At 34.6% G+C, this 22,826-nt stretch overlaps 4 protein-coding genes across 4 annotated transcripts; all 4 read left to right on the forward strand.

The window, feature by feature from the left end:
* Window positions 1-627: 627 nt before the first annotated feature.
* Window positions 628-2,150, forward strand: LOC145615459 (protein PARTING DANCERS-like). Its single transcript, XM_081670531.1, has 3 exons — window positions 628-806; window positions 1,648-1,772; window positions 1,862-2,150. Exons 1-3 carry the CDS (start codon window positions 737-739, stop codon window positions 1,952-1,954), a joined length of 288 nt encoding a protein of 95 aa, XP_081526657.1. The 5' UTR covers window positions 628-736; the 3' UTR covers window positions 1,955-2,150.
* Window positions 2,128-4,708, forward strand: LOC145613645 (protein PARTING DANCERS homolog). The gene is made up of 6 exons (XM_081668735.1): window positions 2,128-2,165; window positions 2,264-2,358; window positions 2,455-2,495; window positions 2,570-2,653; window positions 3,852-4,021; window positions 4,394-4,708. The coding sequence occupies exons 1-5, from the start codon at window positions 2,128-2,130 to the stop codon at window positions 3,999-4,001; spliced, it is 408 nt and encodes a 135-aa protein (XP_081524861.1). The 3' UTR covers window positions 4,002-4,021; window positions 4,394-4,708.
* Window positions 4,709-6,087: 1,379 nt separating this feature from the next.
* On the forward strand, window positions 6,088-9,545 carry LOC145615397 (putative protein phosphatase 2C 2). The gene is made up of 5 exons (XM_081670471.1): window positions 6,088-6,660; window positions 7,198-7,374; window positions 8,254-8,424; window positions 8,537-8,716; window positions 9,095-9,545. Exons 1-5 carry the CDS (start codon window positions 6,295-6,297, stop codon window positions 9,272-9,274), a joined length of 1,074 nt encoding a protein of 357 aa, XP_081526597.1. The 5' UTR covers window positions 6,088-6,294; the 3' UTR covers window positions 9,275-9,545.
* A 1,179-nt stretch (window positions 9,546-10,724) lies between these two features.
* LOC145614878 (histidine--tRNA ligase, cytoplasmic-like) lies at window positions 10,725-18,698 on the forward strand. Its single transcript, XM_081669950.1, has 7 exons — window positions 10,725-12,218; window positions 14,970-15,149; window positions 15,964-16,221; window positions 16,447-16,581; window positions 16,795-17,076; window positions 17,433-17,573; window positions 18,229-18,698. The coding sequence occupies exons 1-7, from the start codon at window positions 10,872-10,874 to the stop codon at window positions 18,553-18,555; spliced, it is 2,670 nt and encodes an 889-aa protein (XP_081526076.1). The 5' UTR covers window positions 10,725-10,871; the 3' UTR covers window positions 18,556-18,698.
* The last annotated feature ends 4,128 nt before the right edge of the window (window positions 18,699-22,826 follow it).

Here is a 22,826-nt window from a genome sequence, read left to right on the forward strand (position 1 = left end):
GGGAAATAAAAAAAAAAAAAAAACGTGAATGACTAATAACCATAAATAGTTAAATACATAATCTTAATTTGTTTTGACGGTAAATTTAAAACATTAACTAGACCAACCTCAGAATTCCATACAATATTCCCTTAAGGAGTTAGGGGTATTAAAAAAAATCTATACTATCTATTAAAAGGCGTTCCTAATCAAGGATACACGCCACATGTCACCCCTCTCTTCCACCAAGAGCATGCCACATCACCCAATTAGAAATGTGAATGCCACGTATCATTTGAAAAAAGTGTTTTTGTCAAGAATCGAACTTGAGTGAAAAATAAATTAGAAGTCATACCAACTTTGCTATCTAATAACATGGTTAACTTATTCTTCTTAAATATATTTAATGTAGACCATGAGAGTATTTTTATTTGTCCTTTTACATGTCAAAATTTTTTTAGAGTAAATCTAAAATAAAAATATTTAACACTATTATGTACAACAAAATATTAAAAGTAAAGTTTTATCTACATAAAATATAATATATTAATTTTTAACATATCGACTCGGGGCATCGCCCGGGCTAAACACTAGTTAAAATTATCAAAGAGGAATTCCCTATTTGGCAATTTCCCATAATTTCATACATTTTCTCTGTACAGAAATTTGAACAAGTGAACTCATTCTCGCGCTCTTCCCACACACACCTCTCTCTCGCGCGCTCTCCTGCAGCAGAAGCAGCAGTTGCTCAGCATCAATGGCGGATTTCGGAAGAAATTACAGAGCCCAACCATCTCGAACTTCATCTGACAATTCTAATCAGACTGGTGATTTCTTTTTCCTTTACTCTTTCATTCAAATTTCAGGTCAATTGAAATAGCACAAATCGCATTGCCAATTGATGTCCGCCATTCTAGTTTTAGAATTGTCGATTACAGTTATTTTTAGCCTTATTTTCAGGATAATCGTGAATTTTTCTGTGTTAATTCGCAATTTAATCAGCGATTTTGCGACATTAATCGCTCTCCTGTTGTAGGTTTGCCAAAAAAAGTTTATCGTCATATTGTTCGATTAGATTGAGGAAATTGTTTGATTTCTTCAATGTATATGCCAAATTATGCTCTCTAATTAGTGTATATTTACAAATAATTTATTTATGCAAATTTATGTTCAAATTAATTGATTTCTCAAGTTCTGTAAGCATGTTTGTTACTTTGTTGTGAAGTGTGATGAACAAAACTACTGATTAAATTAGTCCTGATATTTATAATTTGCTATGATTTGCTATTGTCCTGGATTTATGGAAGTAATGAAACTAATGGAAGGTTCATAATAATCATTTGAGCAAACCATAAGCAACTTTATCCGTGAACGTATTGAACTATATAATTGAGTAGTAAGGGTTGTAATCGCCGTAACACAAGTAGTGCACTGAGACTCGTAAAATGATTTTGGCTAGAATGAGGAAGACAACCTGAAAATTGGTTAAATGGCTGTGTTTTGTTGATCAAAGATTGTTGTACTTGGGAAGAATAAAATTAAGTTTATCTTATCTCTTATGACTTCTTATGTTTGTTGTATTTAGGTAGGAGTTTTAGCTTCTTGTATAACATGTCTTGCCTTTATAGAAATCATGAAGTAAGTCAGCCGAATTCTGTCATTGTTCAGGTAGTAGTGGGGTATGTATGATGAGCAACAAGTGGAAAGAAGAGCAACATCCATCCTTCATCAACTTCATCTCGACATTCCTCAGTGCAAACTCTTTCCGGTTTAATATTGTCCCTATTGCACCTGTAATTCTCTTGTTACGTTTCACAATCTGTCATTTTTTTAATTACTTTTCGCTAAGCACTCCATGTTGACATATCATCTATGTTAGTAGGATTTTATTTTCAACTGTGGCGGAGTATCAGTGGCTTTTGTCTTTGTCACTTCATGGGATTGCAACAGCTCCACACAGATGTACAGCAGGTAATTTTTTTATTTATTTATTTTTTTTTTTTTTATTTTTATTTTTTTTTATCACGGCTTTCCTTAAACTTTCTAGTAGGCTGTCCCTGACTGTGATATCGATTTATAGGGTACATAAGCTGAAGGAACAATTTGCAAACCTCTATGTTGTTGTCACCCTCCCAACTAAGGAGCAAAATGATTCTTTTGTTCGCTCTTACTTCAAGTGAGTCCCTGTATTTATTGTACTCATTTGAATTATCTTTATTGGGGTCAACTGGAATTGAAGTCTTTTTGTAATTATTTTTATAATTATCTTGTTTGCGTTGTGAAGGAGTGGAATTGATATTGGGAGGCCTACATTTTTGCCAGTTCTCGACTTGGAGATGGGTTTTGAGAAAATTGTGAAGATTGCTATTGCCCGTGGTGGTATAGATTTTTTTATTTTGAAATTTGTCTGATGTCATTTTTGTTATTGAATGCTCGCTCATTCTTATTTTGTTGCCTGATGAAAATCCTTTTCAGTGTGCAAGCAACAAGATATCATAGCGCGGATGAAGGCTGAGGTTAGCTCTTCTTTGAGTGGAATTATACTTTAATACATGAATTCTGAAAGTGATGTATTTCCTTTTTCTTAAAGAGGAAACAAGCTGTGGAAGGGATGGATGCTTTTCTCAGGGTGGTCACATCTATTCCTGGCATAGACAACCATGATGCAAACTCGGTAAGTCAAATAACATTGGATCTCACTTTACCTTTTTTCTGTTTGAATAAACAGTCCATTTTCCTTGGCATTTAATAGTTATACATTTCATGTTGAAAACTTGAATAATGTTCAATATATGAGCAAATGATTTCAATGATTGTCCAGTGCAAAAAGATTATCATCTGCAACGAAAGATTACTAATGGTATTATATATCCATTGGTAAATTACAATTTGCATTCTATGTCTAGCTTGTCCATGAAGAATTATTTTGGGTTTGGAGGAAGTGTAGATATTGTTGGATGGCTTAGACCTGATGAACTTAAATAGAAAATGAGAAGGCTACTTTGGTACCTGAATCTGTATATCATTGAGCCCCATACCCCCACCCCCACCCTCTCCAACCTAGAGTCATAAATAATTATGAAAAGGACCGGAACATTCCTCCCTGAGAGGAGAATATCTGTTACAAGCAAAAGAAAGACAACTTGGATGAAGGGGGTTGGTGCTAGAAAAGGAGAACCTAGAGTGGCTTTAAATTGTAGCTAAAAATTGGCTTGCATCATTATTATTTCACCAATTTGTGCCTTTATGATGGTGAAAGTATGCATGTTAGATTGGTAGACTCTGATTGTTGACCAGAAATGCTAGGAATTGGTTCTGGTTATTTTTATATACAAGAGTTCTAGCCTTATGTCATGGAATGAGATTGGGAGCCCTTAGAAGTTAGAACCAACAACCATGTTAACCAAGCAGCCTTGTACAAATTTTATTCCTTTTTTTTTCTCCTTTCTGTTTTAGCAGTGTGGTAGTATTAGGTGATGAAACTGGTTGTTTATGAGGGATAGTCCGGATGGATTACCTTGGACCTCTGAATACTAACTTTCTACACTTATTGCACGGCTGCACACTATTCTACAGATAAAATGAACATTATTTGTTCATAATATTATTCCGTTGATTTATGTATGACTAGCTTTTGCAGCTGGATGAATAAAGATGAATCCCTACTGACTGCTGAGGCTAGTGAATGCTTAGTTAATTTAGCGTAAAATGCTACTGTAGCACATAGGTGATTACTATATTAACTATAGGGATGCCAGACCTGTATTTCAGATAGTGAAAATAGGGTCAAATGCCGTTGATGTTCTACATGGCTGCATAAAATTATAGTCTCACTAGCTAAGAACATGGTACTATATTTTTGCTCTGTCCAGCTCAATCAAGCTATTGGGTCGATTGAAGGAATAGCGAAAGCATCGAAGGAGTATATTCTGGAAAACACCGACCTTTCAGCTGAGAAGGCAGAAACTATTTGGAGATTTTTCAGGGATCCAAAGTACTACCTCAGTCCAAAAATTAATTGAGTGAAGATATCAAGTTAAAGGTATGAAATATTATCTGCTTGCTCTAAGTTATCTATACGACTATACTACATTGACTATTGATGTTCCAAATCTCCATCTAGAATTTCTTTAGGTTTTATGCAACTAGAAGCTCTAGCAATGAAATCACCATCATATTTATGTCAGCAGTTTGTTGAAATTTGCACTTATGCAGTGGTTTAGTAATCTGATTATGTTCAACCGTTCAACAATGACCACCCATGCTGTCTGATTGTTATTTGCATGTTCTATTAGTCTTCAAAATAAACATCTAGAATACTGCGTGGCTGGCATTATGTGTTTGGCCCTGTCAATGCCTGCTCTTTTGCTCTGTTCTTAATTTATTATTTCACTTGTGACTCGTTCATTTTCAGGCAATAGAATGAGTGTATAGTCGCGGAAATTCTAATCTACTCGCTACTTGAGGAAGATGAAAATTTACCACTTAAGGAAGAAACTGTTAGCACAAATTGACCAAAATTTATGCTGATAAATGTATGTTTGACTTCTATATCATCTCCCTCTCAGTTTTGCTTCATTGTAAGAAGAAAGGGTTGAATCAGACAATGCTCTCAGGAAGCTACCACCTAACCTGGTGGACTGGGTTTAGCTGGAGCATCATTGTTTAATACTTTAATAGACAACAATCCTCTACTTAGTAGTAGTTGTCATATTCACTAATCAGAATGAATAAAGTACAAATTAAAAAATGATGTATCATATCGGACAAAACATCCTTGTGGCTTGGAGCTCTTGTGTGTAGTGTGCGTGGATAAATGAACCAATTTCTTACATACACTCGGGTGTATGATGTATCTTAGAGACTAAGCCATAGCTCTTACTCCCTAACCCACTACGGCTTGGTTTTTGCTTGGGAGTACAATGCTCCATGGTCCAAAGACCACAGCTATAATTTTTGCCGATGTTGGTATTTAGCTTGCGCCCGGATGATTTGAAATAATCAATCATAAGTAAAGAATGTTAGACTTCTTGAACTCAATCTGTAAAATAGTACACCTAGTTTTTACTTCCCAATAACAAAATTCAACTTGCCTGACAAATTAGGCAAGTAACGCCTTATATTATAGACAGTAAATTAGACTATGAACAAAGAGTTGACTTGGTTAAGGAAACAGAGACTAATTAAACTAGTTATGTAATTCTTTTTACATGTGCACTCATAGTTGGAGGCGCTAAAAAAAATTGAGAGTGCAAATAGACATTTTCCATTCTATCTTACTTCGTCAAAAACTGTTTTAAAGTGCTTATCAAATTAGAACCCTTACAGCTCAATCTAACTTAGCTTAATCGGCTAGACTCCTTGAAAGTGGAGGAAGATTAAAGGAAATTTCCACCTCATAGTGCCCTTAGGGGCTTTATTCGTGCAATGTCATATAGCACAAACTTTAGTCACTGTAAAGCAGAATTTGTATACTTCGTACTTCACACATTAGGTTTTTAGTCATCTGACTCAGGACTTGTTTTATGTTAATTAAAAGTTAACACTCAAAAAGATTAATTAAATATAATTTGAAGTGATTAATCATATATATTGTATACGACACAACCATCGTATACACGAACCATTGCTATAATTACCCAAAGTATCGGACACTTCATGATTGATCACCGCCCAACCGGCCACCTTAATATCATGTACCAAGTAACAAAAACCCATGATTTTCCCTCCTTGAAACGTCCAATTTAATCGATAAGGAATTGATTGAATTTAATACGTGTATAGGAGATGTCGTGCATGTTAGCTTTTGTTGTCGTTTTCAATAGTACGACCTTGGCAATTCGGCGGATAGTTTTGTGCCTTTTATTCAACGTTTCCTTATACATCCCCACAAAAAAGTCAATCTTTATGAATCATAATGATCGAATTAGAAATTAGAATGCGTCAGCATACAAAGACCATTTCCATCTTTCACTTAACCCAAAGAAAGCTTCCAATTCAATTCATTCCCTTCCCTCTTTTCATTCTATCTTCTATAAGAAACGTGCATTTGTCGCGATCATACGACCGTGACAACCTTCTCTTCTAACCTGGGTTTTGACCCGTCTAATTTATACCATGGGTTATATAAGTACAGGTGTACAACAACCCTTTTCTTGTATTAGTTATTTATTTGTCAAGCCAAGTTAGCTTAAGGTTATGGGTTGTATATATATAACTCACAAGTTATGGTAGATGTTGAGGATTTCCTAAGGTTTTTCTCCTTTTATTGTCTAGGAAGTTAGTTTTGTTTAGTGTCTTTTTCGAGTGATAATCATGGAAGCCGTTCCTATGCCACTTCATGTCCCTCTATCGTCTCCTCCTTCGTTCCCATGGGTTACCGATGTTATGGTTCATCAGCTAGGAGGGCATTTACATTCCTCGCTTTCACAGGGGAATGAATCATTTGACGTTGGTAATGTCAATGCAGTGCCATTAGTTAAGTCGCGAAAGAGGCCTGCAATGCTAGTCTTGCCTGCAATTAGCCCTGAGAAAGTGTTTTTTTCAGAGAAAAGGAAGATTGAAAATGTTGAAGTTGCAATCCAAGGGAGGGAGTATTGTGTGTTTAGTAAGAAAGGAAGGCGAGAGCATATGGAAGATCGATACAAGGTCGTTACAGACATTTCTGGTGACTCTAACCAGGTACATTGTCACCAACTCACCACCCTTCAACCTTTCTCATTTAGCTAATTTCATGCAAAAAAATAAAAATGGTTTTCCCTTGATTTATCCCTAAAAGAACTCCAAGATTGACTCAGGCATGAATTTTGGGAATAGTGGTCATTGAATGAGCTGAGAACAAAATAATTAAATGTAAAATGTAGATGGAATGAAAATGAACAAAATTAAAGTGAGAAAATACTATGAATTTTCTAATGATGTTGATCATGAGAATAGCAAATTAGATGGTGCACCCGATATATTGAGGTTTAATTTGTATGCGACTGATGATATTATAGCGATTATCTATATTTTGATCGATATCCAAGGTGAAATAATGTTTCTTATTACATAAATACATAGGACAAGGGAGTAATATTTAACTAATGTCTTGATTGTCATCCATACATACTAATTATGTGGATGTTTAATATGTGACAGAGGGAGCATGTTATGATGATAACTTGTATATATGTTTCAATAATAATTGATGTTTGTACTGAAACGTTGGAAATGCAGGCATTTTTCGCTGTTGTTGATGGACACGGTGGCCAAGCTGCAGCAGATTATGTTGCAGATAATTTGGGGGAAAACATTCTGAATGCACTTGTAAACCTTAACGAAGAAGATCAGCAAGAAGTAGATCAAGCCATACGCAACGGCTACTTGGAGACTGATAGAGGTTTCCTTAGTCAGGTAAATTATTAAACCATGCTTCTGTAATCTGTATGTTTGTAACAATAACGAGCAATTTACAATCATTGACCGTGTCAAAGCGTCTATGTCACAAGAAAACGGCTGTATATATGTTGGATATTGACTTAGTCTATGCTTGAATAAAATGTACTTCAAATCAGCAATTTCCTTGTTGATTCCTACGTAGGTATATGACTTTTCTATATGCAATTTCTTGTATATACAACTCATTATTCATCCTACTTAGATTCGGATGTTATGTCATGCATGACTACTTTTGAAATCTCTCAATCTTCATTTTATTATTGAATATTATTATATTTTGATAAGGTACTTTTGTAACAACATTATTTGAATAATACTATAAGATTGGAATTTTCTATTAGAAATATGAAGGATGTAGCTTTGTACCCTTGATTTTGTCTATTTCAATGGACTTTAGCTTATAATACGTTGACTACATTAAATGGTTGTTATACTCTTAATGACTAAGAAATAACAGCGGTTTAAATTAAAGGTCAATTGGAAACAACCTCTCAATTATTGTTGAGATAGTTGCGCACATTTGACCTCATAACTTTGTGTAGGGTAAGAGTGACCCTCCAATTTTCCTATAATACCCCATTTTTAGATCATCCCTCCCAATGGGACTTATCTCTTTGGACAAATCCTTTTTGTACATCCCTTGAACCTATGGATGTGTGACATTATTCTAGCATAGGATCATACCGTTGGTGTAGATTGATGAGAGATCATTACTTTATCAAACTTAGCTTATTTATAACAGTTTCAATTAGCATCATTACTGGAACATATTAAGATGATGATGATATATATTATATGTACAAGTATTAATCAGTATGTATGCTTTGAATGCAGGGTGTAAGTAGTGGAGCTTGTGCAGCGAGTGTGCTCATAAAGAACGGTGAATTACATGCTGCTAATGTTGGTGATTGTGGAGTAGTTTTGAGTAGAAGAGGATTAGCAACTAAACTGACAAATGATCACCACCTAAGCAGAGAAGATGAGCGTTTTCGAATAGAAAACACAGTGAGTGCATCTAATATTGCATACCATATAAAACATTCTGAATTGCAGATTTCTATTACTTTAAGATAATCATAAGATAGTTAATCATGTTTAATCGTAATTAAAATTGCAGGGTGGATTTGTACATAGCTGCAATGGAGTTTGGAGACTTCAAGGTACTCTGGCAGTGTCAAGAGCAATAGGAGACCTGCATTTAAAAGAGTGGATTATTTCTGAACCTGAGATTCAGAAAGTTCCCTTGACTTCAGATTGTGACTTCATTATAATGGCCTCTGACGGGCTTTGGGACAAGGTACAATAAGAAGTCTATTTGATTTTTAATTAGTTGGTCCCTGGTCTTGTGTGCGGCCCATATCATTCTATATATGATGAGACAAGTAATTTGCCGGTCACCCCTCAACAATATAACAAGTCACACCTAACAAATGTGTAATGCTTATCACGACAAAGTCACCCTAACATAAAGTTGAAATTTATCCCTCAATGCATAGTCTAAGTTTGATTGCTAATAAGTACTGTATCTTTTTAGAAATTACTAGTTTTGATATAAAAACTACTCCATGCATAATTAGATTTATATTAAAAAGTAATGTTTTCATTTTTATTAACAGTTAAAATTCAGGGAAAGTAAATTAATTATTTCTTGCAATGTGGTGAATGTTGCACACAGGTGAGTGAACAAGAGGCTGTCGATATCGTTTCAAGGGAAGAAGCTAATGCAATGGAATCCTGCAAGAAACTTGTTGATGTATCCTTTAGCAGAGGTAACAAAGATGACATCACTGTCATAGTGATCAACCTTCAAACATATGTCGCGGTTGCTGATTCAAGTGCTGAAACATTCACATAAGTGTGCATTCATCAACATCATAAAATTTCATGTTCAGTTATTGGACTGTAAATATAAATAATTTTGCTGGACATGAGAAGTGGTGGTGAAAAATGCTAACGGAAAGCTCAAGGAGAGGAAAACAAACCGCATCAATTTTGTATAGATTTGATTTAGAACTTAGAAATAAACTAGCACGTACTAGATTTAGATTTATCAAGTAGAAATTATCTCTGTAATGTTTTTTCTAGTAGTAATTCACAGATTTTAAGGAAGGAGCTAAAAGAAAAAGGGGGGTGGAAAAACAAGTTCTTGATTTGTGCATGTTTACTTTATGTACAAAGAAGCAATTTTTTTACTCACAGTGAATAGTCTTATCATGATATTATGCTTAACTAAATTCCACTTCTTGGGTGAAATTAAAGATTTTATTTATTTATTTATTTATTTTAAAATAGAGAACAAGGTCTTACATTTGTTAACTCTGTTAATATTACTCATCATTGTCAAGTTAGATCTTAATGAAATCCAAGGTGCTTGACAAGCAAAGGCGCATTGATCACCACGACAACACCTAAAAAACCCAAGCACACCTTGTATTGAGCGTACTCGCGACCAACACTTATCCAACACAAAGATAAACTTTTATTTTCTCCTAGAGGATGCCCATCTAGTCGATCTGTTAGATTAACATAGCTCATTGGTCTAGTGGTGTTATTGTAATATTGAGGAACAGTGGGCCTGTGCCAGACTGTTAGCTAATTATTTATCATTATTACTTATTGTAATATGAGTCAGATTCAACAGGATGTTAACGTTAACACCATCTTCATCTCGTGTTAACTTCATTGAAAGAGCTCGAATTTTCTTCCACCTTCATCTTCTTCATCCTCACCCACCTTCTAATGACAACGACATTGACACTGTCCACCATCATTTTCGGCGACAAATTAAACGAAAAACCCCAAGAAAAAGGGAGAAATAAAGGGCATGATCAATCCCAAAGGATAAGGATGACATGTTCCTCAAAAGTTGTCCTTGAGCTTGAATTTCTCCATTAAAAACTTCTAAAATTTCTGTTGAAGTTCTTCGACATCAAGATCCTCAAAACGCCATTTAATAGCTTTAACAAAATTAAATTATGTTATAGGTGAAATTACAAGATTATCCATATTTAGGGCATGTTCTCATACGTTGAAATTCAATTCAGTTCAGTTATGTTCAGCTCAGCTCCTAATTTCCTTCTCTTATAAAATATTCATTTCATTTCAGTTCAGTTCAGCTCAATTCAATTCAGTTTAGCTCAATTCAATTCAGTTCAGTTTAGTTCAGTTGAGTTCGGTCAATGAGAACAGACCCTTAAATTCGTTAATTGCCGATATACCTTTAAATAAACCGATTGCCTTTAATTTATCAAAATAGATCTTGTTCCAAATGACCAAATTCCTTTAATCCTTTCCTATCAAAAAGCAAAAGCCCACTCATAAAACTTGCCAAATTGATGCCCTTTGCAACATTCTTTGATTTCTTCCACTATCCCGACGCTTCCTTTGCTTCACTACTTGCAGCGTCGCAGTAGAAAACCCCTAAAACCTTACTTTCTCTCTCCTCCACATCAATGGCTGACAAACCTCAAATGGCGGCCATTACACTTGGTGGAAAAGCTTCATCTCTCTTATCTTCCTCAGTTTTTCTGATATCCAATAAGCTCTCTCAGGTACGTATTGATTCCTCCATTTTCGAGAGGTTATCATCTTCTTCTTCGAAGAATAATGCCGCTTCTCCTTCAATCAAGTATCAAATCGAATTTCTAAAATTTCTATCTTTTGAAGAAATCAGAGCTTCTGCTACTGTTCTTTTGTCCAAGCTATTGCTATCTAGCTCCCCAATTCGTATTGAAATCCCCAATTTGATTTGCAAAACCCTAAATTCTGAATCTAATTCTTTGATTTTTGAGTCAATTGATGTTACTGAAGAGGAGAAATGTGTGTTAGATGCTTGTTTATCTGTGTCTGTGTTAGATGGTATTTGTGCGTTGTTGGATTATGGGGCTTCGTGTTTGTCCGCTGTATCGGAGATGGTGGCGGCTTTGTCGTGTGAGGCGTCGAAAGCGAATGTGTCGGCTTTTAATTTGGTTGATTCAGGAGACGGGAAATGTGTTAAAGATGAAGCTAGTGTTGCTAGTGATCTTAAGGTTATGCTTAATGGGTCTAAATTGACTGGTAAGGTTGAGATTGATGCGGTTTCGTGTATTCCGAAGGTTTACGGGAGTTTGAGGGCCTCTGCAAGGGCTGTGCACTCGATAGCTAGGGCCGAGTTGAATTCGGTAGCTAAGGGTAATGTAGGTGGAACGGGGGAGGCGTGGGAATCGGTTTTGATGTCGTTAGAATCCGTGCTTAGGAATTTGGGTGAAAGTAGTTTGAGTAGGGTGGATTTGAGTGTTAGTTCCATTGTTAGTGATGAGTTACAGTCAAGTTTGAAAAGCTTAATTGATGGGAAGTGTCCAACTAAACAGAATTTGCGAGATGCTTATATGATAGCCTCGAAAGCCGCCTGTGAGAAAGATTATGAGAAGTTAGTGCACAATGTCAATGAATTGTTTGGCTTGGTAATGACCGCGGTATCTTGGGAGATGATAACTGCCATTGTTGCGTTGGAGGGAAGTGATTTGCTTTACAAGAATGAAGTTGCTGCTGCTAATGGGGAAGATGCGAAAGTAGATAAGAAGAAAGATAAAAAGAAAAAGGTGTTCGGGAAGGGGACATTGGTCGTCCTGGAACTTGTTAGAGACAGGTTGCAGAATGTTATTGAGGATGGAGTTGATGTTCATGCCAACTTGCAAAAACTCGCTGATAATTTATGCTCATTATTGGACCCCAAGGTTCCTGCCTTCGGTGATTTCATAGATAAGATAAAAGAAATTGTAGAAAGCAATGAAAGCAGAAGACTCCCAAAGATCCCAAAGGTATTGTTTTGTTGGTCTTATGTTCTGTTTGGTATCTTTTATGCGGTTGTTGTCTGTTGCATATTTCCTTTTATTTCTGTAAATCATTGTTCCTGCTTTAATGCAAATAAAATTACAATTTTATCGAATGAAATTTAAGGATTGAACTATGATGAAAACGAATGAGATTAAATGAATAGAGGAACTTTAATAGTTATGATATCAAAGGTGCTAGTAGATATTTAGATCACCCCAAATTCACAGAAATTGGCTGTATGAACTAGTCTCTCAAGGCCTTTTTTTCTCTCACCCCTGCTCTGTATACTACCAATTTGCTTATGTCACTTCTCATTCCATAACAAACTCTGACAAGGCACTGTAGGCATTTCCCAACCGATTGGTGAAATAATCGAAGGGGATTTCCCAATTTGTCCTTTTCATGACGCCTGGCATAAGTCCGGCAAATTGGTGGCTTGGGGTAATTAGGCTGATGCATATCGATAAAGTTGCCTGATTTCTTTTTGATAATTCATCTTTTTACATACATATGTTAAGTAGAAGTTTGAAGCAATGCAGAGGTGTGATTCATTGAATTATTCAACTAGTTAGCAGCATGGAGCTAATTGGCTGTTACATTTATATACAAAATTTACATATTTCATGACATGTTCCATCTTGTTCTTGACTTATAGCTGTCTTGGAACTCATTCCTGAATAATGCATCTTTGATAAGCTTGTACTATCTTCTTCATGCAATGGTACAAATGCAGTTGATATACGAGTAATAATTAGTGAAAATATATGAACTTTTATTATCTATTTTGGTCCATTGGGTATGGACTATCTACTGATTGAGCTTCATGTACTTGACCAAATATTTGAAACTTTTACAATGTCCTGTTAGTATTGTACCATAGCTTTGGGCTGAACACCCATCTTCACAGACCTTTGCCAAGGACAAGAGTAAATTAGTAATTACAATTCAATGATGATTATATACATTGTTTAACTAAGACTGTAGTTATCATTTGATAGTCCATCCCTGTTCTGGTGGTAGGTGGCACTGTCCTTTTCCTTTATGGAACCTTTATAGGATAAATGGATTATGTTTAACATAATAATTTAAACTTATGTTCTAGTATATCATAGACCCACATGTAGAGAGAGGAGTGAAGGTAAAAACATCTATGTCACGTGAGTAAGCTATTGAGTTATTCCCCTGTTATGGTAGTATAAAATGTATTATTGTCTTTTACTCATCGTTTTTGAGGGAAAAATTGAAGTTGTTAATGAAGACACCCTTAAAGGCTTAAACTGCTTCGTAAACTTCCCCCTTTTTTTTTGTAATAATTTAATTTATTAAAAATAAATAAATAAAATTTAGAAACTAACTAGTATGACTCCCTCTTATCCAAATTTGTTACAGTACATTATCTGTCACTTTAAATTTCTACTTTGTCACTTTCAAATACCAATGAAATAAGATTTTTGAATACCAAAGTTGTATCTATCAAGTTCTTAATGTATATATCATATCCTTGAAAACAGATCATACAGAATGATGAATAAATGTTAATGAATATTGAGAACAACTAGAGTTATTGAGTGATTTGTGTCGTATACAAATTATGTTATTGATGTTTGACATTCAATGTCATGACCCACGAGTGGATAAATAAACAAACAGTTGGGAGTTCTACTGGTTTCCTAGTGTTAACTCAGAAGCTCGTGTCAAAGAGTTACTTCAATTCAAGGACATTGCTACTTTGCTAGATCTGGTTTGGAGATGAGGGTAGTCAATTAGTTTTTGGTAGGCCTATTCAATTTAGCTAACATTTAACAAGCTTGTTTTTGTTTATGTGAAAGCAAAGTACCTTTCATCATTCAGTGTTATCGGATGTGACAATTGTTGGACTTAAATATTTCATTTTAAAGTCACAATATGATGTGATTATTTTGTGGTCAAGTACCATTTTTATAACGAAGTAAGGGTCAAGTTTCTAGAACTGAATTCATGTATATCTATTGATATATATAAAACTGATATTAGGTTAACATGTTTTTTTTGAAATATGGATTTATTCTGAAGTTCATTCTTGTTTTTCATCAGAACTCACAAGAGGGGTCCTTATTAGGGCAAATTCATGAATTGTGGTCTGAGCCATAGTCAATTGGAAAGTGCATCCTACTCATGACTAAAAAAGTGTGTCGTGGTATGGTATGACAATTTTCAATTCTTATCATCCTATGATCAACTTTGTGCATTGGATCATGAGAAATGGAGTCTACAACATAGTTGGGTTTTTTTAGTTGATGTTACTGGATAATGTTAGAGAGAAGTTATTGAGATATTAGAATAAAATTATGATGGAACATGGTTAAAATGTAGGGGAGCCTGAGAGGAAGGGATGATACTTGTTTATAGTTCATATTGGGTTGCTCTCTTAGCCGTTAGTGTTGATCAGTGATATTTTTACTTTGAAGTCTGAAAGCACTTGTCCTTTTTTCTATTTAGTGCTTTGTTGCATTAATCTGCAATTCCTTGTGGCTTTGGTTTGACTTAACTGTCAAAGTCCTTGCAAGACCACCTTCTGCGATATTTCATGATATAATGTTACTTGATAATGCCTGATTTTGTACTATTTTTGGAAAAAAATTTCTTTTGTCTCGGCTTCTCATGTGGACATGTTTCTTGGCTTCTTGTATTATTTTGGGCGCCATCTAAAGCCTTGTAATATATCATCCATTTTTTTACTCTTCCATGTATACCAGGGTACACGCGATTTTGCTAAAGAACAGATGACTGTGAGGGAAAAAGCTTTTTCAATAATAACAGATGTTTTCAAGAGGCACGGTGCTATGGCATTGGATACTCCTGTTTTTGAATTGAGAGAGACTTTGATGGGAAAGTATGGAGAGGACTCAAAACTGATTTATGATTTGGCTGATCAGGTAATGCACCTCTAATTTGCTCCTTTGTCTGGACATGTTTCTTTGAATGGAAAAATGGGCATATAACCTTCTTTGACGACCACTGTCTACAGCATAAAATTTCTTTTCTGGAATGCTTAACCATAATCATCACCCTAATTGGCATGTAACCTTCTCTACTTTTGTTTGTAGTTGAGAAATTTTCTACTTCATATGTTTGTAGTTGAAAAATGACTACTCAAATTAATGCTAAATTGCTAATTGCCCAGACCTCTATCTATTTGCATTTTATCATCACTCTTAGGCCTTGTTTAGTTCAACTTTTTTATACTTATTTTAGAAAAAAATAAGTTCAGGTCAGATAAAAAAATATAAGTTCAGATCGATTAGAAAGTATAAGTTCAAATTATACTATCGTTTTATGTGCGGTTTTTTATCACTAAATACTTTAATTACATAATGAAAAAATTATAAAAATTACATATTAATAAAATACACATTAATACGAATCTAACAAGACCCTATTTGATATATTCTTCTTTATAGATTATTGTACACATAAGGTTAAAGTCAGACTAGATCAAATTAGATCAGATAAGCAAAAATAAGGCGAATTAAACAATCCCTTACTTGTTACTGATATGAGCTATGACTTTAATAATGATTTGTATGTCCTCATAAGTAATTTTTGATTTTAAAACTCTACAGATGTCATTCTTTTTTTGTGGTTTTTTGCTTTATGAGTTTTGATTTTCAATACTTTATGAAATAATTGCAAATAATCTAGGGTTTAATTAGTTGATCGATTGTTATTATTGTGCCAAATTTGATGCAGGGAGGGGAGCTCTGTTCTTTGCGATATGACTTGACTGTCCCGTTTGCTCGGCATGTGGCAATGAATAGTCTTACATCATTCAAAAGATACCAAATAGCAAAAGTTTATAGAAGGGACAACCCATCTAAGGGAAGATATCGTGAATTTTATCAATGTGATTTTGACATTGCTGGCCAGTTTGAGAAGATGGGACCTGATTTTGAGGTGGTTAAAATACTGACTGAGCTTCTTGATGAATTGAACATTGGAGAGTATGAGGTATGTAAATTTAAAGTGGGTTCCAATAGTTTATTACTGTTGTTCAGAACCATTTGTGTTAGAACTTTGAATCCAACAACCCTTTTTTTTTTTTTTTTTTTTTTTTTTTTTTTTTTTTTTTTTTTTGACAAGATGTTAATTTTGAGTTAACCTCAAATGTTAACTTTTATATTGATCTAACATATTTGATTCTTAATGGTGTCCTCCACTGAACTATGTCTCCAGGTAAAGTTGAATCATCGCAAGTTGCTTGATGGAATGTTAGATATTTGTGGAGTTCCTCCAGAAAAGTTTAGAACAATCTGCTCTAGTATTGACAAGATGGACAAACAATCATTTGAGCAAGTAAAAAAGGAGATGGTGAGACTTGTTCCTCTCTCTATATCTCTCTCTTTTTCTGAGAAAGACAAGTACAATATACATTTCAGGATTTTGAAAAGTCTTTAGTCATCGTTACCATTTGTTAATAAAAAATCATTGTTGCATATGATGACACTAGTTACCTATGGAATATTTGCTTTTTCCTCTAGAAGATATATATTGGTTGATGATGAGCTGATCTAACTTGTGCAGGTTGAGGAAAAGGGTTTACTTGAAGAGACAGCTGATATGATAGGTAATTTTGTGAAAGAAAAGGGCTCTCCTCTGGAGCTGCTATTAAAGCTTAAACAGGAAGGAAGTGATTTTCTGAAACATGAAGGAGCAGCCCTTGCATTGGATGAATTGGAACTGTTATTCAAACTTTTGGAGAAATCGAAGTGCGTAGATAAAATTGTTTTCGATTTAAGTCTTGCAAGAGGTCTTGATTACTATACTGGGGTGATATTTGAAGCTGTCTTTAAAGGAACCACACAGGTGAAAATTTTACTCAATTTTGTGAACCCTTGCTCATTATATATATGTGTGTGTTGTCTTTACTTATACATAATGATGAGGTTAAAAGTTACTTTCTTTCCTATTGTTTTTTCATTATGGCCTTCTCTGTTTATAACTAATTGGCAACAGTAACTCGCTGTTTCTCACTATATAGCTTCCACCTGCCTCCCTAGCGCACAATACTCTGTATTGTGGTGTGGTTAAGAATTTATAACATATTACAGAGTGATTCTAATTTATGGATTTTGATTGTTTTTTATACGTAGTATTTATTTGGCAATTTATTCCACATTCCTGATTTATGATCAATAAGAGTCACCCATCTGTGCTGCCAGGTCGGATCCATTGCTGCTGGTGGACGCTATGACAATCTTATTGGGATGTTTGGTTCAAAGCAGGTTCCTTCAGTTGGTGGTAGTCTGGGAATAGAACGTGTATTCGCAATCATGGAGCAAAACCAGAAAGATCAAAACCAGGTAATTTGAAATTAATTTCTTAAATACAACTTGTTTGATTTATGCTATTCTTAAAACTGAATGGTAAAACTGTTGCTGCCATTCATGATATGTAGGTAATTGATGTATCCTTTTGCTGTGCATTCTTCTGTTGTAATATTTTTATTTTTTGGCCAGCCCCTAGGGGCGAGAAGGGAGGTTAAGTTGGGAAGATGTAAATAAAAAACTCTCTACTTTTCTCCCCTTGTGCGTCAAGCAGCTCTGGTGACAGAGCCCTTTCCTCGGAGGCTTTGGTATGGATGTATAGTATCCATATTCCATGTAGCAATGATTCTGTTAAATTTAATAATTTATTTGTAACTGAGTTCTATCTTTTCCCACTACGCAACAGTGTTGATGTAGTGGCATACTGCATAGTTGGACCAGAATGCCTCCTGGCCATTTGAATCAGATATAAGCTCTTTTGCTAGGGTTTCCTTTCCTAGATGAAGAAGATGGGAAGAGAGTAGGGATAGATGATGTGTTTTTTTGGTCTTTTGACTTTTTTGCTCTGCTGGGAATATGTTGGTATATATTGTTGCTTTGATTGTATTGTTGAATGTGCATTCATGAAATATTTTGGCCAATCAACTTTCAATACTAACTGCTTCCTGATTTGATGTACTGCATGTGGCAGGTAGTACGCGCTAATGAAACCCAAGTTTTGGTGGGTGTAGTGTCACGACCTGGCAAAAGTGTTGAAGATGACTTGATTTTAGCTGTTGAATTGGTTAATGAACTGTGGCTAGCCAAAATAAAAGCAGAATATGTAACTGTCAAAAAGGTTTTTAAAATCTTTGAGCGTGCGGAATCATCAGGGATTCCTTTTGCCGTTATGGTTGGCGTGCGTGATCTAAAAGAAGGAATTGTGAAATTGAGGGATGTGAAGGCCAAGACTGAGGAAGAAATTCCTCGGGATAAAATGGTTGAGGTGCTTCTGAAACAATTAAAGACCTCATCTTGAAACATCAGGATTCAGGAGCAGCATAGTTTAGTAGAAATTGTGGTGCATTTTATCAAAGAATTTTGGGATTATTAATTATTCATACGTCGATGATTAATGTGAATCATAGACATTTACACTTACACTTTGTGTGGATCTTGGAACTTTCTTGATTTCTTCATTTGGTTCATTTGCGTGCTTAAAAGTATGGTTTGTATAAGATTCATCCACGAACTTAAGTTTTAAAAGTATAGTGTTAATCATTAAGCTATTAACAATGAACTAGCTGCTGTCATCATTGATGTTGCCAGACTTCTTAACAACAAGGATATGGTTATCATTTTCAGCACCATTCCAAGAGAATTGAATTGCTTGGCACATTATTTGGCTAGATATGCTATGACAATGGCTTTAGGACACACTCCACACTACACTGTGCCTACCAGCTGTGTTGCTGCATATGAAGATGATCTTTCTGCTCTGCGTGCTCAGCCAAATCCTTAGTTATATGCTAGTGTTTATGTTAAGTATTTTTATGTTGAACAATAATCAAGTTGTAGTTTTAAAACTCTGTGGTACTTATATGGTTCAAAGAGTGCATTTTGAAGTGCGCACTGCTTTGAATAACTAGGTTGTAATTATGGGGCTATAGCCCAAGTAATATATGCTACCTTTTGTGTCATTAAGCTATTAACATATATTATATGTCATTCCATTAAAATTAAATATAAATAAAGATTTCGATCATGAAATTACTGCCATAACTTGGGGCATTGCTCGGCCTAAAAATGAGTTGCATTTTAAATGTTAAATATTTGCATTTATCAAAACGGGTTAAAAAGAAAATATTATTTCCGTTACACATTATTTGCAACAATTTGACATAAAATAGAGAGAGAAAATGTCTAATTGTTGCAAATAATATGTAACGGAGGTAGTAAATACTTCATATTAGTCAAATTAGTATTTACAGTAGTGGAATGTAAATCGAGCCACAATAAATTAAAGCAACAAAATTCCATATATAGGTGATAATGTGATATGGTTTTTGACTACGGCAAAAAATCATCTCTGTTTGAGGAGTTAAAAATTAGGGGCCGTTTGGTTGGGGGTAATTAACAAAGGGAATGGGAATCAGCTGCCCCAATTCCCTTTGTTGTTGTTTGTTTAGCACTTTTTATCATTCCCTTTCCCCTCTCCATTACCCCAAATCCTTCCAACTTCATTCCCCACCCCCCTAGACTTTTCCATTCCCTTAGCCACCCCTCCACCATCGCACCCACACTTAGCCACCACCCTTATACCTTACCTCCACCACCAGTCGCACCTCCAAGGCTCCACCGACGGTCGCTGCCCCTCCCCCGATGTTCGCCACCCCTTCCCCGACGTTCGCCGCCCCTTCCCCTAGCCTCCACGACCATCGAAAACCCTAAAAAACCCATCCTCTTCACTGATAAACTTCCTGCTAGGGTTTCGAGGGTGGGGGAGGGCCGTTCGATGAGTTTCACGACGAGTTTCAGCGGTGCTAGGGTTTTCTGGGCTAAGGAAGTTTTTGGGGGAGGGACGACCTCCGCTGGGTCGACGAGGGACGGGGGAACGCTGGCGAACGGTGGGGGAGGTGCGGTGAGTGGTTTGGTGGCTGAAAAAGGTGGAAAGCTAATGACTTAGTTGGTTGTGTGGTGGTGGTGTGGTGGTGGGAATAGAGGGATTGTTTCCCTTTGTTTTAAAACAAACAACCTGACAAATTTTAGGTATTTTCATTCCATTCTCCTCCTTTCCCTTTGTTCATTCCATTCTGATTACCTCGTGCGAACCAAACGGCCCCTAAAAAGAAGGTGGGGTATGGTAAGGTACTACGGTTAATATAGAAATAACGAGTTTAGTTATTTGGCTAATGACTAAAAGAGCTACTATATGAATAAAGAAGTAAAGGATATCAATAAACGCGTCCACCTACTCTACAGAAAGCTTGCGTGGACCTGGTCCACAATAATATTATTGTGGACCCGGGTTTATACACACGCAACTGACATTATATCGAACATATTGACCCTTATTTTTGACATAGTAACCTTATTTTTAGCATAGTAACCTTTATTAAAACTAGTATAACCTTAATATTATTGTCAAGTTGAAGTAAGGCGTATGACCCTAATTTTAACATAGTGATCTTTATTATTTATATTGACCACTATATAAAATACTTCATTGAAAAATTAACCTCTTATAGCGTATATATTATTAAAATGACTTTTATTTCAACATAGTGACCTTATTTTTATTATAGTGACTTTTTTTTTTATTAATAAAACAACCATAGTTTCTCTAATAGTAGTGGTCCACAATAAATTAGTGTGAACCAGGTCCATTTAAGAATTTGTACCTACTCTATACTATTTTCTCACTTTTATCAATACTCCTTTCTCACTTCTATTATTTAAGGTTTTAGTTTTCTTGGTTAATAAGCTAGTTGGAGATAGTCTAATATTTTTGGAAATTAGACTATTTCCGACCCGTATATTATTCAGTTATAATGTTTAACTAGATGAAACCCGTGCGATGCACGGTTTGTTAGTATAATTAAAAAAAAATATTTTCATATTTATGTGATTAAAATATTAGATAAAATTCCTAATTTCAAAAGATAATATATAATATCTAATTAATTTATTAAAAACTCATTCGTCAATTTTGCTTATGTGGCATTTGAATTATTTAATTATAAAAGAAATTAATAATCTCTTATTTAATTGGCTACATCTTAATTTATAATCCTACATGGCGCGCTAAGAAAATTAAATCTTACGTGGCTCTCTAAAAACTCGGGGAAAAACTCCCCTTTACATATATATAGATTCTATTAGAAATTACAATTATATTATCTATATCTATATACTTATATACTAAAGTAATCACCAAAGGGGACACTTGGCATAATTTTGTGAAAATTTTTCCCTCCAAAATGCTATTTATTTATTTTCTTAAAAAATTCTATTAAAAAATTAAAATTCTGTTAATAAATGTTATTTATATACTACGTATATAATATGCAACACATAAGAATTTAAAGGATAGACATACATTAATAAATTCAAATTTGAAAAAAAAAGTAGTTACATAAGTTATTTAATTTCAATTAACTCTATTTCAATTGACTATTATTAATAATAAATCTTACTTTATAATTCCGTTCATTACACAGGGCAAAAACTAGTTATTATAATAAGTATGGTAGTACTAGTTACTTAAAATAGAATTAAATTGATTTGTACTCTTTCCGTCCCTTTATTACATGCTTGTATTCCTTTTTGGGGTGACCAAAATTAAATGCCTGAATCTATTTATAGGTTGTACTTTTTTACAATATTATTCTCTTTTTGATGATTTGTCACCTTTTTTCTTTTTCTTTTTTGTACTTTAACATCAATTCCCAATACTTTCTCTCTCTTAATTCCTAACCACTTTTTCTTTCTCTCTATCTCTCTCTAACCCACATGCATATTTATACTCCCAATTATTAGTTTTAAGGAATCTTTAACTTTCTTAATTCCCATGCAAAATGAGAAATAGGCATGTAATAAAGGGACAGAAGGAGACTAGGGAGTAATAAGTTAGTTGGAGGTAGTACTAGTTACGAGTATAATATATAATGAGCAGATTGATTTGTACATAAGCATGATATTTAGTATATAATTAATTGAATTGTTTATATAGTTTAAAAACCTAAGGATAGAAAATTTTAAAAAGACAAAAGGAAAATTTGCAAATTGCAGCCATTTAAAATTTGTATTTTGCAAATTGCAGCCCAAAAGTTCGTATAAATTGTAAATTGCAGCTCGATTCAACTTTTTCACCGGTTTACATGTTGAAAAGTCTTTAGTTAAGGTTTTAGGGGCCATTTTAGTTTTTAGGGGTCCGAATTGAGCTCGGAATTAGCAAATAAAATAACGTTAGTGTCTCATTTTTACAGTTTCCATAAATCGATACATTTTTGTTTTCGAGCTCAATTTGGTTCCCTAAGGGCTAAATGGCCCCTAAAACCTTAATCGAAGATTTTTCAACATGTAAACCGATAAAAAGTTGAATCGGGTTGCAATTTACAATTTATACGAACTTGTAGTTGTAATTTGCAATTTTTTTAAAAAAAAATGGCTGCAATTTGCAAGATACGAAGTTTAAATAGCTGCAATTTACAAATTTTTCAAGATAAAATCTTAATCCTAGTAGCAGTAGGATGAGTATCCTCCAAATCAAAAAATTTCCTAAAAATAAAGAAGCGGACGAAATACCAT

Source organism: Chenopodium album, chromosome 25 (genome assembly GCF_948465745.1).
Source record: "Chenopodium album chromosome 25, dcCheAlbu1.1, whole genome shotgun sequence".
In the NCBI taxonomy this organism is placed as follows: domain Eukaryota; kingdom Viridiplantae; phylum Streptophyta; class Magnoliopsida; order Caryophyllales; family Amaranthaceae; genus Chenopodium; species Chenopodium album.